Source organism: Entelurus aequoreus, linkage group LG19, assembly GCF_033978785.1.
Source record: "Entelurus aequoreus isolate RoL-2023_Sb linkage group LG19, RoL_Eaeq_v1.1, whole genome shotgun sequence".
NCBI lineage: Eukaryota > Metazoa > Chordata > Actinopteri > Syngnathiformes > Syngnathidae > Entelurus > Entelurus aequoreus.
In genome coordinates, this window is record NC_084749.1 from 28,218,697 (window position 1) to 28,233,934 (window position 15,238).

Sequence of the window (15,238 nt, forward strand, 5' to 3'; positions counted from 1 at the left end):
AATGGGGAAATTGTCGCTTTCTCGGTCCGAATCTCTCTCACTTCATGCGGCCATCATTGTAAACAATAGGGAACTTTGCGTATATGTTCAACTGACTACGTCACGCTACTTCCGGTAGGGGCAAGCCTTTTTTTTTATCAGATACCAAAAGTTGCAATCTTTATCGTCTTTGTTCTATACTAAATCCTTTCAGCAAAAATATGGCAATATCGCGAAATGATCAAGTATGACACATAGAATAGATCTGCTATCCCCGTTTAAATAAAAAAAATTCATTTCAGTAGGCCTTTAATATACAGTATGGCTGGCAACACTGCCTTTGAATAAGGCAGTGGTTCGAATTGGAATTACAGTAGTGTACACAGTACACTACTGTAATTCAAATTCGAACCATTTAAAGGCACACACTTCCGTAATCATAACAAAGCACACACATACAATTTTAAAACATTCTTTATTTCAGAATTTTTACTGTAACCTTTTATGTTTTGTTCATACGTTTGATATTTTATTTTTATTTTTAATTCTGCTTCCTGTAGGAACCTTTGGTAATACACGTTGTCTCGTCGACGGACTTACTTGGGAGGACCACAAACACAAACCTCTTCTTCTTCTCCTCCCCACGTGAGAGTTTGGTAAACGTGTGGCGTGAAATCACGTCGTCCTCCTTCTTATTCAGTATTACTTAAATAACACATTCTAGCCACATGGTTATTGCAAGTGAAACCATGGAACTAATAGACGAGGACGAGATGCTCGGCGAGGAATCAGAAGACGAATACAGCGAATTATCCGACAGTGAGGTGGGTCCTCCTATCTTTGGCTAATGTTAGCAGCTAGCCATTAGATCATGATTTCTACTGTTACAGATTGTGTGTGTTTTGGGGTCGTAGATGCCACATATTCTTTCTCCCTCTAAAAACAAAGCTTATTTTTCAAAAATGCCGAATGCCGCTGAGCTAGACTCCAGCACCCCTCGCGACCCCGAAAAGGGACAAGCGGTATGAAATGGATGGATTTAATGTTTCTGCTGTCTTCACTAAATGTGTTTCTCGTCGTCATCTTGAGGACTGTTATATTGCAGCTGAAACGACAATGACATTAAATTGGGTGTTTTCACTACATTGAGACGTTTTGATTATTAGATTAGTTTATTTCAAAGGGGCCAATGCACTTTAATAAAACACATGACTACACTGCAAAAACTGAAATCTAAGTAAGATCAAATATCTCAAATAAGGGTGATACTTGCTTATTTTCTGTCTGATAAGATAATTTTTCGCAAGGCAAGGCAACATTATTTGTATAGCACTTTTCATACACAAGGCAGACTCAAAGTGCTTCACAGACAGCAAAGTAAAATGAAAGAAAATAAAAGCAAAATTATGCAGACAATAAAAATAAAAACAGTGCGGACGTTAAAAGTTAAAAGATTAAAAGATTTAGCTGAAAGCTAAGGTGAACATAAAAGTTTTCAGTCTAGTTTTAAAAGTAGTCACAGTTGGGGAAAGTCTGACATCTTCAGGAAGTTTATTCCAGCTATTTGTTGCATAGTGACTGAATGATGCTCTCCCTTGATTTGAGTTTACTCTGGGAACCGCTAACAGATTGGTCTCAGAAGATCTTAGTGATCTAGAGGGCTTATATAGTGGGAGCATATCAGTGATATCAAATCAACTTTATTTATAAATCACATTTAAAATTTACCACAGGGGTGGCCAAAGTGCTGTACAATGGGCAGGTTAAAAGATAATACGAGTACCGAGCAAACACAACACAACACAAACCGAACACGATAAAAAATAAATAAATAAATATACTTCGGCCCTAGACCATGTAGTGATTTATATGTGAGCAGGAGGATTTTGAAATCAATTCTCTGATGTACAGGGAGCCAATGTAAGGATTTAAGAATTGGTGTAATGTGCTCACATTTTTTGGTCTTTGTTAGAACTCTAGCAGCAGCGTTCTGAACAAACTGTAGCTGTTTTTTTGGGAAGACCTGCAAGGAGACCATTACAATAGTCTAGCCTACTGGTAATAAAGGCATGTACAAGTTTTTCCAAGTCTTGAGCTGACATGAGCCCTCTAAGTCTTTTTACATTTTTGAGGTGATAATAGGCCGATTTTGTTACTGATTTGATGTGACTGTCGAAATGTAAATCAGAATCTAAAATAACCCCAAGATTTCTGGCTTTATTTGAGGTTTTCAGGGACAGTGTGATTGAAGGTGTTGGATGACTTTAAACCTTTCTTTTCTCACTAAGCAGATTTTATATAAGTGTTTTACTTGTTCTAAATGATCTCAGTAAGATATTACAGCTTGTAGCTGAGATTTTATGACCTATATTGAGTAAAACATGCTTGAAACAAGAATATCAACTGATGCATAGCTGTGTCATCAACACTCACAAGTATAAAACTACTTTTTTTAAGTAATCATTTCTTACTTCAAGCATGAAAAAAAAAATCATGTCGAGCGCATATCATTATGTCAAGATAATGGCACTAGCATTTACTTAATTTAAGAATATTTTTCAACTTATTGTGCAAAAAAGTCTCTTTTTTTTCTACCAAGAAAAGTGCACTTGTTATTATGAGAATATACTTATTTTAAGGTATTTTTGGGTTCATTGAGGTTAACTAATTTTCCTTGTTTTGGAAAGTCTTGACAAGCCGAATTTTCTTGTTCTATTGGCAGATAATTTTGCTTAGTTTAAATAAAAATACCCCTAATTTTTATTTTATTTTTTCTTGTTTTTTAACACTGACTTTTTGCAGTGTACACATTTTTTTTAAAAGCCAGAATTAGCCGGATGCTAGCTTTCATCTGTAGTCCTCTGGCCGTGATGTAAAAAAGGCAGTCAAATTACAATTCAAAAGAAAAGAAAGAGAGCGAAAAAGAAAAAAAGCACACAATACATATTAGGGCTGGGCGATATGGCCTTTTATTAATATCTCGATATGTTTAGGCCATGTCACGATGCACAATATATATCTCGATATTTTGCCTTAGCCTTGAATGAACACTTGATGCATATAATCACAGCAGTATGAGGATTCTATGTGTCTACATTAAACCATTTTTGTTCATACTGCATTAATATATGCTCATTTTAAATGTTCATGCAGAGAGGGAAATCACAACTAAGTCAATTTACCAAAACTGTATTTATTAAACAGTTATTAAGCAGTGGCACAAACATTCATGTCATTTCCAAAACAGAACGTGCAATATTGTCAGAGACATTTTAAAACAAGCTATGAATGCACTTGTGTGCATGATGTCACTAAGATGACCTATCAAAACAACACTACATTAAAGTGCACTTTTGGTACAGAACGCCACTACAATAGTTTAAAACAAATAATGTGCACTTTTGTGCATGATGTCACACAATATATTTCAATAACTGTCAAATAAAAATGAGCTGCATAATAGGAAATCAAATAGTGTATGTCCTTCGTTATGTGGTAGGTTCCTGCGGACGTTATCTCCTTCTGTTGTTGACTATTTGTTTCATACGGTGTTGATCTGGAAATGGTTGCTTGGGCATTTTGTGGGTGTGGCACCGAACGGAGATGTTGACATGCAGAGTTTCAATCACTCTTCATTCTCTAGCGGGTGACTTTTCAAGTCATGCTACAAATTAGAAGTAATGCTACTTTTTGTAGCAACGCTTTTGCAGCATACTTGACATATTACGGTTGTCTGTTCAACATATTCCCACTTGAAGCCAAATCACCGCCAGACGATGGACCCCCGTGCTGTGTTTCTTGGGAATTAATTATTCTTCCTTCATTTGTTACCAGATTCGCACCTTCTTTCTCTCTCTCCTATTACCACTCGCACCACTCCGCTAGCACCACAGCTAACGTTACCCATGTCGCTACCTCTCTGCTCCGCGAGAGCGTATGATGTTGCACGCGTGACACTATGTGACGTATGTAGCAAGGTGCGCTTGTTTTATGTCTCTGTGAGAAGGAGAGACAAGAAAGAGTGAGAAACGCCTGTAGTATAATGCCCGCAGCTAAAAGCAACTGCGTGAGAACGTATACCGTATTTTTCGGACTATAAGTCGCTCCGGAGTATAAGTCGCACCGGCCGAAAATGCATTATAAAAAAGGAAAAAAACATATATACGCCGCACTGGAGTATAAGTCACATTTTTTGGGGAAATGTATTTGATAAAACCCAACACCAAGAATAGACATTTGAAAGGCAATTTAAAATAAATAAAGAATAGTGAACATCAGGCTGAATAAGTGTACGTTATATGAAACATAAATAACCAACTGAGAACGTGCCTGGTATGTTAACGTAACATATTATGGTAAGAGTCATTCAAATAACTATAACATATAGAACATGCTATACGTTTACCAAACAATCTGTCACTCCTAATCGCTAAATCCGATGAAATCTTATACGTCTAGTCTCACGTGAATGAGCTAAATAATATTATTTGATATTTTACGGTAATGTGTTAATAATTTCACACATAAGTCGCTCCTGAGTATAAGTCGCGCCCCCGGCCAAACTATGAAAAAAACTGCGACTTATAGTCCGAAAAATACGGTACTCGAATATCACGATATAGTCATTTTCTATATCGCACAGAGACAAACCCGCGATATGTCGAGTATATCCGATATATGGCCCAGCCCTAATACATATAAAATATGATATAAAATACAACATCACAACATAACATTTATCTTAGCATCAAAACAGGTTAATCTTTTAGTGCTGCCATCTGTAGGCGTTGATAAGCCACATTTTCAATATTTTTGTGAAGGCCTTGTAAGTTGTGACCAGTTTAACCTCCTCAGGTACTGAGGTCTACACATTTGCACCCCTTACTGACCAGGCCGACTTACTGAAAGTGCTCCTGCGCAGAGGAATATAACAGTCACCTCTGACAGAGCCTCGAGTGACACGCTCACGGCTGTTTCTCTGGCTGATTAACTCTGCCAGGGGATCTGGAGCCAATTCATGCAGTATTTTATAGGTCAGTTTTAAGTCTGCAAATGTGTGAAGACTGTCCCAGTTTAAAATACTGTATTGTTTTAGAATGGCACAGTTATGATAGTGCCTAGGTTTTTTATCCATAACCTTAATTGCTTGTTTGTACAAGATTTCCAATGTTTTTTTTTAACTCTGACCAGCCTGAGACCAGCTGGTAAGGCAATAGTTGAAGTTGCTGAAAATCATCAATTTTGCAGCTTCAGTTGACATTTCATTTCAAATTGCATGAAAATTTAAGAGATTAAACATGATTATTTTACACAATTTGCCAATATGGGCTTTAAAGGAAAGCTCTGAATCTATTATTAACCCAAGATATTTATGTTGGCTGACAAATTGTATTCTTTCTCCATTAACATGTATGTCGGGGTCAGATGATACTATTATAATCAAATCCCTGTTGTTGTTTTTTTTAGCTTCAAGAAGCTTTTGCAAAAGGCTTGTTGAAACCTGGAATGAACTTGGTGGTGGACAAATCAAAAAAGAACGCCAATAATGTGGTGAGTGATATAATAACGTATTTTGACCATTTGTATATTTAATATTCCTAAGTTGATTGTGCACAGCTCCTTCACGACATGATTGCTTTATCCAGGAGGGTTTGAAACAGTGCTTGGGAGACTTGAAGAGAGACCTTCCCTGGGTAGAGAGATTGGACCGTACCAACCCACCAGTTGATGATATATTTGCCAAGACGGGAGGTAAAACACCAAATGTCAGCAATGGAGACGTCGATGCAGAGGATGATTTCCAGAGGGAAATGTTCTTGTAAGTGTCCACATCTTAAGTTCACTATCTTAATATTATTTTATTGTGTCTTGTTCATCATTTAGGGAACATTCATTCATCCATTTTCTATCGCCTGTCCTTTTCGGGGTCGCAGGGGACTTGATAACCCTGTAAAATGGTTAAAAAAAAGTTTACAACTTGTAAAAATTTTAGTTGTGTTTTGTGGTACTGGACTATTTTTATTTTGTGGAAGAGGGGGGACTATTGCCTTTTTTTAGTAAAGGTTAACGACCACTGCCCTAAGGTTGACAGTTCCGGGGTGCAGACACACAAACACACACGAAAGCAGGGTTTCCCCTAGACTGGCATGGTTTTATGGGTGTGGTCATCATGACGTCATCAAGTAATTTGCAAAAAATTTCCAAAATGTGTTTCTTTAAAAAGGCTCAAGAAATGTATGCATACATTTAAAATCAAATCTGATATTATTAATCAGTATTAACATATTTTTTATCGTTTTGCCATATTTTCAATTGTTGCCGCTTACTGTACTATGTACTTTGATATTTTTTAAGTGTCTAGAGTAAGGCTGCAGCTAACGATTATTTTTCTATCGATTAATCTATAGATTATTTTTTCGATTAATCGGTTAATCTATAGATTATTTTTTCGATTAATCTATAGATTATTTTTTCCTTTTGCCGATTATTTTTTTATTCAAAATGAAGATGAAAAAATAAATGTAGGCCCGTTTTTTCAAAAGGCATGGCTTTTATTTACAAAAAAAAGAAGTATGGCCACTCAGTCAACATTGACAACAACATGACTAAATATTCTGTAACAATGTAAACATTTAAAACTTTTAACATTTAACAAAATTAAAAGTAGCTTATTTGCTTTTTAATGTGCAAATATAAAAGTCAACATCCAGTGCAAATCTTAATATTCTGCAATAGTATAAGCATTTTAAAAGTAAAAGTATTGCTTATTTTGCTTTAAAATGTGCAAAAATAAAGATAAACATCCAATACAAAAAAGTGCAAAACGAAATATTCTGTAACAACAGTGTAAACATTTCAACAAAAGTGAAAGTATTGCTTATTTGCTAAAATGTGCAAAAATAAAGATAAACATCCAATACAAAAAAGTGCCAATCTAAATATTCTGGAGCACTGTAAACATTAAGTATTGCTTTTAAAATGTGCAAAATAAACATCCAGTCCAACACAGTACACAATAACCAATTCTACTCATTCCAGTGAGTGTCTAACAGTTGTAATGAAGAAATGTTAGCATGTGTACATGTTTGGTTCTTTTCTTGTTTACAATATTCCCAGCAGCTGAAAATAGGCGCTCAGAAGGGGTCGATGTGGCTGGAACTGAGAGCTAATTAGCCTTCACCTCAAGCTAGGACTGCGAGCGAGCTGAGCTGCAGTTTAAGTTTCTAGAAGGTCAACGGGCTCATAGTGATGTTACTAGTAGTTGACTGGGAGGTGTTTATTATCATTTGGGGAGAGTCCGCTGCCTGATGCTCACCTGCTAAACACCTATCTGCTCCACGCTGAAGCGCTGACTACATGCGCTCTGAATACGCACTGCTGATTGGCTGATAATGCTGCGTGTGTACCAATCAGATGGTTGTGTGGGTGGGACAATGCTGCGTGTGTACCAATCAGATGGTTGTGTGGGTGGGACAATGCTGCGTGTGTACCAATCAGATGGTTGTGTGGGTGGGACAATGCTGCGTGCTGAGACAGAGGCAGACGGAGCAAAGCAGCTTGTTAAGACTTTAGCTTAGAAACTCGTTCGGTACACCGCCGTACCGAACAGAAAGCCCCGCACCGAAACGGTTCAATACAAAACACGTACCGTTACACCCCTAGCAGATACAAATGACACATTCATGTTTTCGTGTAATGATGACAACGTATGCTCGCGCGGACGATTGACTAGTTGATGGTTTTCTTTTCAAATGTTCGTTTATAGCCGTTGTGCTGCTATGATAGGCCATTTCCGCTCGACACAGTGTGCATACAACAACATTATTAGGCCGTTTATTGAAATACTCCCACACTATTGGCATGCTTTCCCCCCCTCGCTCGCACCGCTCGCATCGTCTTCTTTGATCGTCTGCTTTGCGCTTCGCCATGACGGTAGTGTGACGTCATTATGCGACGCGTCGACGCACAAAAACGGCGTCGACGTATTTACGTAACCGATGACGTCGACTACGTCGACGCGTCGTTTCAGCCTTAGTCTAGAGACTTAATTAGTTTTTTATTAAAAACAACTAGCAACAAACAAATCTTAGCGTCTTTTTATGGTGTTCTTATAAAATGTAGTTTATCACTGATGACGTGTCCAAGCATCACCGTGAGGTGTATTCAAGTTCTAGTCGTGTTTAGAGACTATACTTCTGTCCCTCAAAGTCCCTGACAAAAGGCGAGCTGTAGTGAGCATGTCATCCTACTTGCTTAGCGCTGTAGCTCCAGTTGGACTTTCCCTCTTTATAAGCCGCCTGTCCTCTTAATATTTGCACATTTTGTATACGGCTGTCCGCAAGTATATCTGGGATATGAGGTGGCGACTTTTATAGGATGTACCCGCCTTCCGCCCGAATGCAGCTGAGATAGGCTCCTGACCCCCCGTGATCCCAAGAGGGACAAGCGGTAGAAAATGGATGGATGGACGTCCAGATCGCAGACATGCTATCGACGCTCCAGGATAGCGAGCGTTTTGATTACACCCGGTTTCGGTGGCGCGGTTTTCGGGAATCAAAGTATTTTTTCAGTGGTTGAGTTTTTGGTACATCACTCGTCAATAGTGTGCAAATAATAGGCTATATCATTTCATACTGTTATGACCAGCTGGTGTTAACGTTTTATGTTTGTGTGGCTAAGATTTGATGTCAGTTTTTCCCATGTTTGCAAACACACCGTCCGTGCCTGATAGGTGATTGGTGAAGAATGAGGAAATGTTCTTGTGTGTCTGGTTTTTAGAGCCATCATCTTAAATATTGATCTCCGTCTGGTCACTGTTGGATGCTGTGTTTGCGTTTAATCTCTAAAGCTACCACCTTGTGAATCTTTCAACAGCTCTCTTGGATTCTACATGTTTGTGTAGGCATCCAACTTTATTTAAAAATGATTTGTTTTGACTGTTAAATTCTTTCACAGCTACCGTCAAGCTCAAGCAACAGTTCTTGCTGCCTTGCCCCTCTTGAAGAAGCACAACATTTCCACCAAGAGGCCCAACGACTACTTTGCTGAGATGGCCAAGTCCGATCAGCAAATGCAGAAGGTGACTGCTGTTTACTATGCTAATCTGTGCTCAATATTGTGATCAGGATTTCAAAGGGGTGGAATGAGGCCGCGGGAATTCATAGTTATTTGAGGTAAAATAATATTACAAATTAAGACTTTTTCAAGAGTTATATAGCATAATAGGCAATTTTTAATGTTGAGTCATTTCAAATATTGTAGTTGGTAGGTTCACAAGTTATCCACGGAGTCTTTTAAAGCCTTAAAATTACTAATTATTTTTAGTTTAAACAAATGCATAAACATAAGTCTCGCTTTTAATATTTTGATTTTTGAGGATGCTATTTTGTAAATACAAAATGTAATTAAAGTAGCTGTGCAACTTTCACAACTTTGGGCACAGTAGTACTCTAAGGGCCTGATTTACTAAAATCCAAATACCACGCGCTAGACAGCATGTGCAAAAAATAAAATAGCGGGTACTATGAGTGGGCGTGTAATCTACTAACACTGTGTGTGCAGATTGCATTATTAAAATGAGGATTTTGCATGCATGTAGTGGTTTTATCAAGGAGAGGATAATTTTCTGCACATTCATGCTCCTACCAGTGTGCGACGTGTTGAACCGGCAGCAATCAGTAACACTTTTTCTGAATCACAATCTAGACACAGAAACAAATGCTCACTGACAATTATGTGCGCGAGGCTGTGGATCACATCCCCAGCCTATTTGTGCTTCTGGAAAGACTCAAACACAACAAAATACATAGCTTCATGTTGGAGATATAGTAATATATTTCCTAAATAAATAAAAAAACAAGCAATAATTAAAAAAACACCAGCAGACATCAAAACACATCATTCATATTCATTTCAATCAACCATTGTTTTACAGTAGAACGGCTTCTGATGTTTTTAGTTAGGTTAAGCATTTTGTTTTCCAATATCAAGGAGCAGTGAATGAATGAAGATATTTACAATTATTTTTGGCCTTCTATTTTCCTTCATATCTTTATACTTTTGTATAAGTATGAATGTGAAATGGGCCTAAGTTTTATTCATTATGGTATTAAACATGTTCAAGTCTTAAACTTCATTTGTTGAAACCTGCAGAGACCCCGGTTGAAATGCAATAGCAAAGCGCTAGTACCCATACTGCAGTGTGCAGAATTTAAGACCTAGTAATTGCTAAGGACTTGCAGACACAAGGTGTTTGTTAGAACTTCGGCAGCCAAGTTTAACGAGACAAACAAAATTGCATTTATCATGTATAGATGCAGATTAATCACACAATTTATCTTGACACATGCTCCTATACCTTAACCGTGGATAGTTACCTGAAATGTGGAGTGTGTTATACGGTTAATGATCAGGTCATACATGCAATGCAAAGATGAGTGAAGAGATACCGACTGATGTGCTCGCTGGCATAGTTCACTTCAATTTATACCCCGACGTTACTTTCGACAAAAAAGCTACCGCGTTTTGTGGGAATTATTTTTAGGCATTCAAGTAAAACCTTTAAAAATGTTGTTCCTGTATGACATTTTGACAATGAAACTGCATTAGTTTTAAAATATTGCTTTTTTTAATGTTTATTTATATAATGCAAGCAATTTAATTCAAAAGTGCGATTAATCTGATTTAAAAGAATAATCATTTGACCACACTTATTAGAACATGACCAAATTGAAGTTTAAAAAGGAATGGCACTTTTATAGAATTGTGCCAATAGTTCACAATCATTATGAGAGACATGGATAGATGTATTTTTTTTCAATGCATTCTAAATATTAAGTGAATGCGATTAAAATTCAGTTTACAATGAAGCTCATGAGAGCTGTTCAATTCTGCCTATAAAGCCCCTAAAACATTCAAACACCTCCATTAGGGTTTTATATACATGATGTAAGTTTATATGTAATGTAGTAACGAACATATGTATTATAACATTTAATAGTTATGTATTTTGGTAATTTTAAGTATACGCGGTGCATTAATCTCAAAACCCCTAATGATGTTTGCTTTTTTTTCTTCATCGCTGATTTCTTCATCACTGATTTCTGCTCACTGCAGACTTTATGAGAGCCAAAAATAATAAAATATCACTTACTATATAAGGTCTGCTGTCATTAGGATGCCAACTGCTAGAATGTTCATATATTCCCATTTAGATGAAGACTCTCATAATCCTCGCGAAGAAACCGCGTGAGTTCGGGGGACCAAGCGTCTTTTTGTGTCGTTCTGGCCATTTTCGGGTCCTAAATGCCTGTCATAGTGTCCCAACTTGTCGTATTATATCCTCAGTCATCTACTTTCCAGGTGAGAGGCATGATTTATGATGTGAGCAGACTTTTATTTACGTTAATTTAAAATTCAGAATGTAAAAAAAAAAATCATGTCTTTCATATTGATTGCGAACGATAGACAAAATTCCCCCAAAAATATGCAGTTCCCTTTTAAGTAGCTTGGATAAGCTCCAGCCCCCAATCGGTAGTAAATGGATGGATGGACTGCAATTTTGTACATTCTTGTTAATTTCTTTGGTAAACGTCAAGGTTTGAAAATGTCTATAAAGTTAGCAACCCTTTCTTTGTACCTTTTTTTTATTTTTAAAGCATCCTTATTGAATGTAATTAAATATATGCACACATTTCTCGTATGATTCACTATCCAGATCAGGAAAAAGCTGCTTGCCAAGCAGGCGGTGCTGGAGAAGTCGGAGAAGGCCAAGAAGATCCGCGAACAAAGGAAGTTTGGCAAAAAGGTAAGATAAGTGGAAAGGGGGGGACAATGGTATTGTTCTTTTTCGTCTCTATTAATGATTGTGTTTGCCATGCTAGGTCCAAATACAAGTGATCCAAAAGAGACAGAAGGAGAAAAAGGCAATGATGTCCGCTGTTAAGAAATACCAGAAAGGTTTGTTCACTAAAGTGTGGATGTTCTGCCAGTGTAACTCAAACCAAACTCTTTTTTTTACTGTGTTGATAAATATGTAGTTGTATATTTACAGTATGCACCTCCTTTCTTTGCTCTAAAATTCTCAGTGGTTGACAAGTTGTAACTGTTCTGATCATTGCACTTTCAGGAATGATTGACAAGTTGGATTTCTTGGAAGGAGACAAGACAGCAACGAAAGACACTCCTAAGAGCTCCAACAAAGCAACGAACCAGAAAGGGTACATTTCTTAGTTTTAATTTGCATCAGAAACTGTAAAAAGTGTTTTCCTAACCTTTGTGAATGCTCATTTTTATAGAGCCAATGCCAAGAGGAAATATAAGGAGCAGAAGTTTGGCTTTGGAGGCAAGAAGAGCGGAAAGAAGTGGAACACCAAAGAAAGTTTCAATGATGTTTCCAGTTTCCGTGGCAAGGTGGCTCATGGAAAGGGGGCAAAAGGAGGGAAGAAAGGAAAGGGAGGGAAACAAAATGTAAGTTACACACAAGGAGCAATTTTTACCCTTCAGGGGACAAAGGCTGGTTAGTTTGGTCCGTTCAATTTTTTGCCATAATTGTTACTATTAATTATTTTACCTATTACAGGTATTCATGATTTTTCCTTATAGGATTGTTTTAAATGTACAATTTTACATTTCAATGTCAAATCCTTTACAGGTGTATGATACACTGGCAGTTATTTGCCAATACCTAATCTCGAGAGACATTTGTGGTGACGTAATACGAGAGTACTGTTGTCATTTGCAACTGACGACAGAGCAACATGGCAGACAGTAATTCTGACTGACTTACCGAAAGAACCAATCACAGACCAATCTATAAATTCTTGTACCTAAATCGAGCGAACGGAAGGCACCACGCAGTGTAAACCAATCAGAAACAACCTAAGGCGGGTCTTTGCGTCTTTATTTTTCACACACATCTCATCAGCGCAGTGCTGTCTACTTGGCTACTTTCTCGCTAAATCTAGTATTTTTCCAACTCCTCTTTGTGACTTTCTTTCAAAAGCGACTAGCGACAAATCTAGCAACTTTTGTGGATGTATCACTCTGTCTTCAACATAGAAGCGGTGCTGCTGTGAGCCTTTCCTCACAGGCCCTGTCTACTGAATGTCTGCTCTTAGACAGCTTGTACTGAAAACATTTAGTTGTACTTTTATGTGCAATCACAGTTACAGGTAAGTCCATTCCTGTCTGAGCAGAGAAGAGACAGACACGCACTCTGTGCAAAGCTGCCGCTGTTTCTGCCTTGGTTGATATATGAATGTTTGATCACTGTCACGCTTCAAATTAAAACAAACCTATCGTTCATGTTAATGAGCCAGTCAATAGATTTTTTTTGTTTGTGAATATCACAACCCTTCAGTCTTTTGATCAAATTTGATACTCGAACATTTAAGGATGTAGAACAAACACAAATACAACTAAACTAAGAATCAACAGAAGAAAAAATATTTACAGTTCTAATCATAATTTATATTTTTTTAACTCACACATCTTCTTTTCTTTAAGTTTGGGGATTGCAATGCCCTGACGTTGATAGTTCTATTTGCTAATAATTAATACAGGAATAGCCTGTTTGGTATGTGTCTTATTTAAAAAATAAACACATGACATTGTTCTGACATAATACATTTAATTTTCTTTTGACCATGCACATCATCCATCTTCATCGAATCGTATCACATCGAATCGTATTGAATCATAAGGGTTTAAAAAGTATTGTAAGTAAATCGTATCGAAATTCATATCGGATTGCCATTTAAGGTAGAAATGCACACTATCTGCTGTATATATGTGTATAAATAAATATATATACGTATGTGTGTGTGTGTGTGTGTTTGACTGAAGTTATAGACATTTGAGCAAAAGTTTTAAAACATTAAAAAAATATGCCATATAAAACTTAAGGACTGTTTGGGGATTAAAGTTAGAGTTTGACAACATTGCAACACCTGGGTGTACCTGCTTGTGGAGATAATTTGGATTTTCTTGACATTTTCTTTCAGAAACGTCCAGGCAAGTCTGTACGCAAGAAGATGAAGTCTCGTTCATGAAAACAAGACTGAGGTTTTTCAAAAGGACTTGAACTTTGCTTTTAGGGTGAATTTCCCAACAGCTGGTCTTGAAGACACACAAGAAAGTTGACTTTGGGAAGTTTTGCTGAATCATTCTTTTGTAAGGTGTGTGTAAATGGTTGAAGAGGTACATACAAGTAAGGAAGACATTCTGCTGTGTAACTGGCCATGTACATTCAACTACAAATATTTTCTCGACGCTGTTAAAAATAAAATCTCCATCCCCTTAAGTATAGTTGTAACAAAATCTGTCCGCATAAATACACATTTACTAACTGGCATGCGTATTTTGACCAATCAGAAGCCTTGGTGACACATCAGTATATATATGTACATTAACTTTAAAATCAGCACACACTTGTACAGTATATAGCCCAGGAAAACTCATGAATGTTCCTTATAACATGCTGCACAAAATGGCAACAATAAGTCTATAGCTTCATGTTATTTTGTTAAATAAGGTTTCAAAACATTTAATGTGAAAACCAAAAAGCTCAGTTTTACCTGTCCACACCAGTTTTTTAATCTGTGGAAAAATATTCATATTCATGTAGACATGGCCTAAGGAGGCTGTTGCTGGAATGTGGTTACACAACATATTTTCATGATTTGTGCAACTTTTGGAATAATTATGAAATGGCAAACTTTATCTTTATTAAATATCATACATGGATATATTCCCTATTGTGCTAAACTGAGAGGTAAACACCGCAATCTCCCTGCCCTGCCATTAACTTTGTTTTTGCCATCTCAGCATGTTGATTGTCTCCCATGTGACATGGCATTTGAATAATACTGGGCAAGTTTCACTTTTGCCCTTTGCCTTTCATTAGTATGTGACAATAATTGCTTTATATAAAGACCATCCCAATACTTGTTTTTCTTCGCTGGTTCCGGCAGCCTTTGTGTCATTTTTTTATTCTGAGATGATAAAAGCTGTATTCACTAAATTGGAATGGATAACCAATTAGGATTTGATTGTGTGATTTTCGTAACAAGTGGTAAAATAAAGACAGGCTCCACTTAAATTTCTTTGAATGCGCATGCAGACAAAGCACCAACAGAGAACTGCACTTTTTAATGTAAATGTTGCCCATCATTCACGATCATGAGAGACAAGAACACGTCTTTTTTATTTTTTTCGGCGTGGCGAAGTTGGTAGAGTGGCTGTGCCAGCAATCGGAGTG

The 15,238-nt window shown here is 37.1% G+C and overlaps 1 protein-coding gene across 1 annotated transcript; it reads left to right on the plus strand.

The window, feature by feature from the left end:
• The first annotated feature begins 553 nt into the window (after positions 1-553).
• Positions 554-14,924, plus strand: ebna1bp2 (EBNA1 binding protein 2). The gene is made up of 9 exons (XM_062027549.1): positions 554-803; positions 5,446-5,529; positions 5,625-5,797; positions 8,935-9,058; positions 11,696-11,785; positions 11,862-11,937; positions 12,107-12,197; positions 12,276-12,447; positions 13,983-14,924. The coding sequence occupies exons 1-9, from the start codon at positions 708-710 to the stop codon at positions 14,028-14,030; spliced, it is 954 nt and encodes a 317-aa protein (XP_061883533.1). The 5' UTR covers positions 554-707; the 3' UTR covers positions 14,031-14,924.
• Positions 14,925-15,238: the final 314 nt, after the last annotated feature.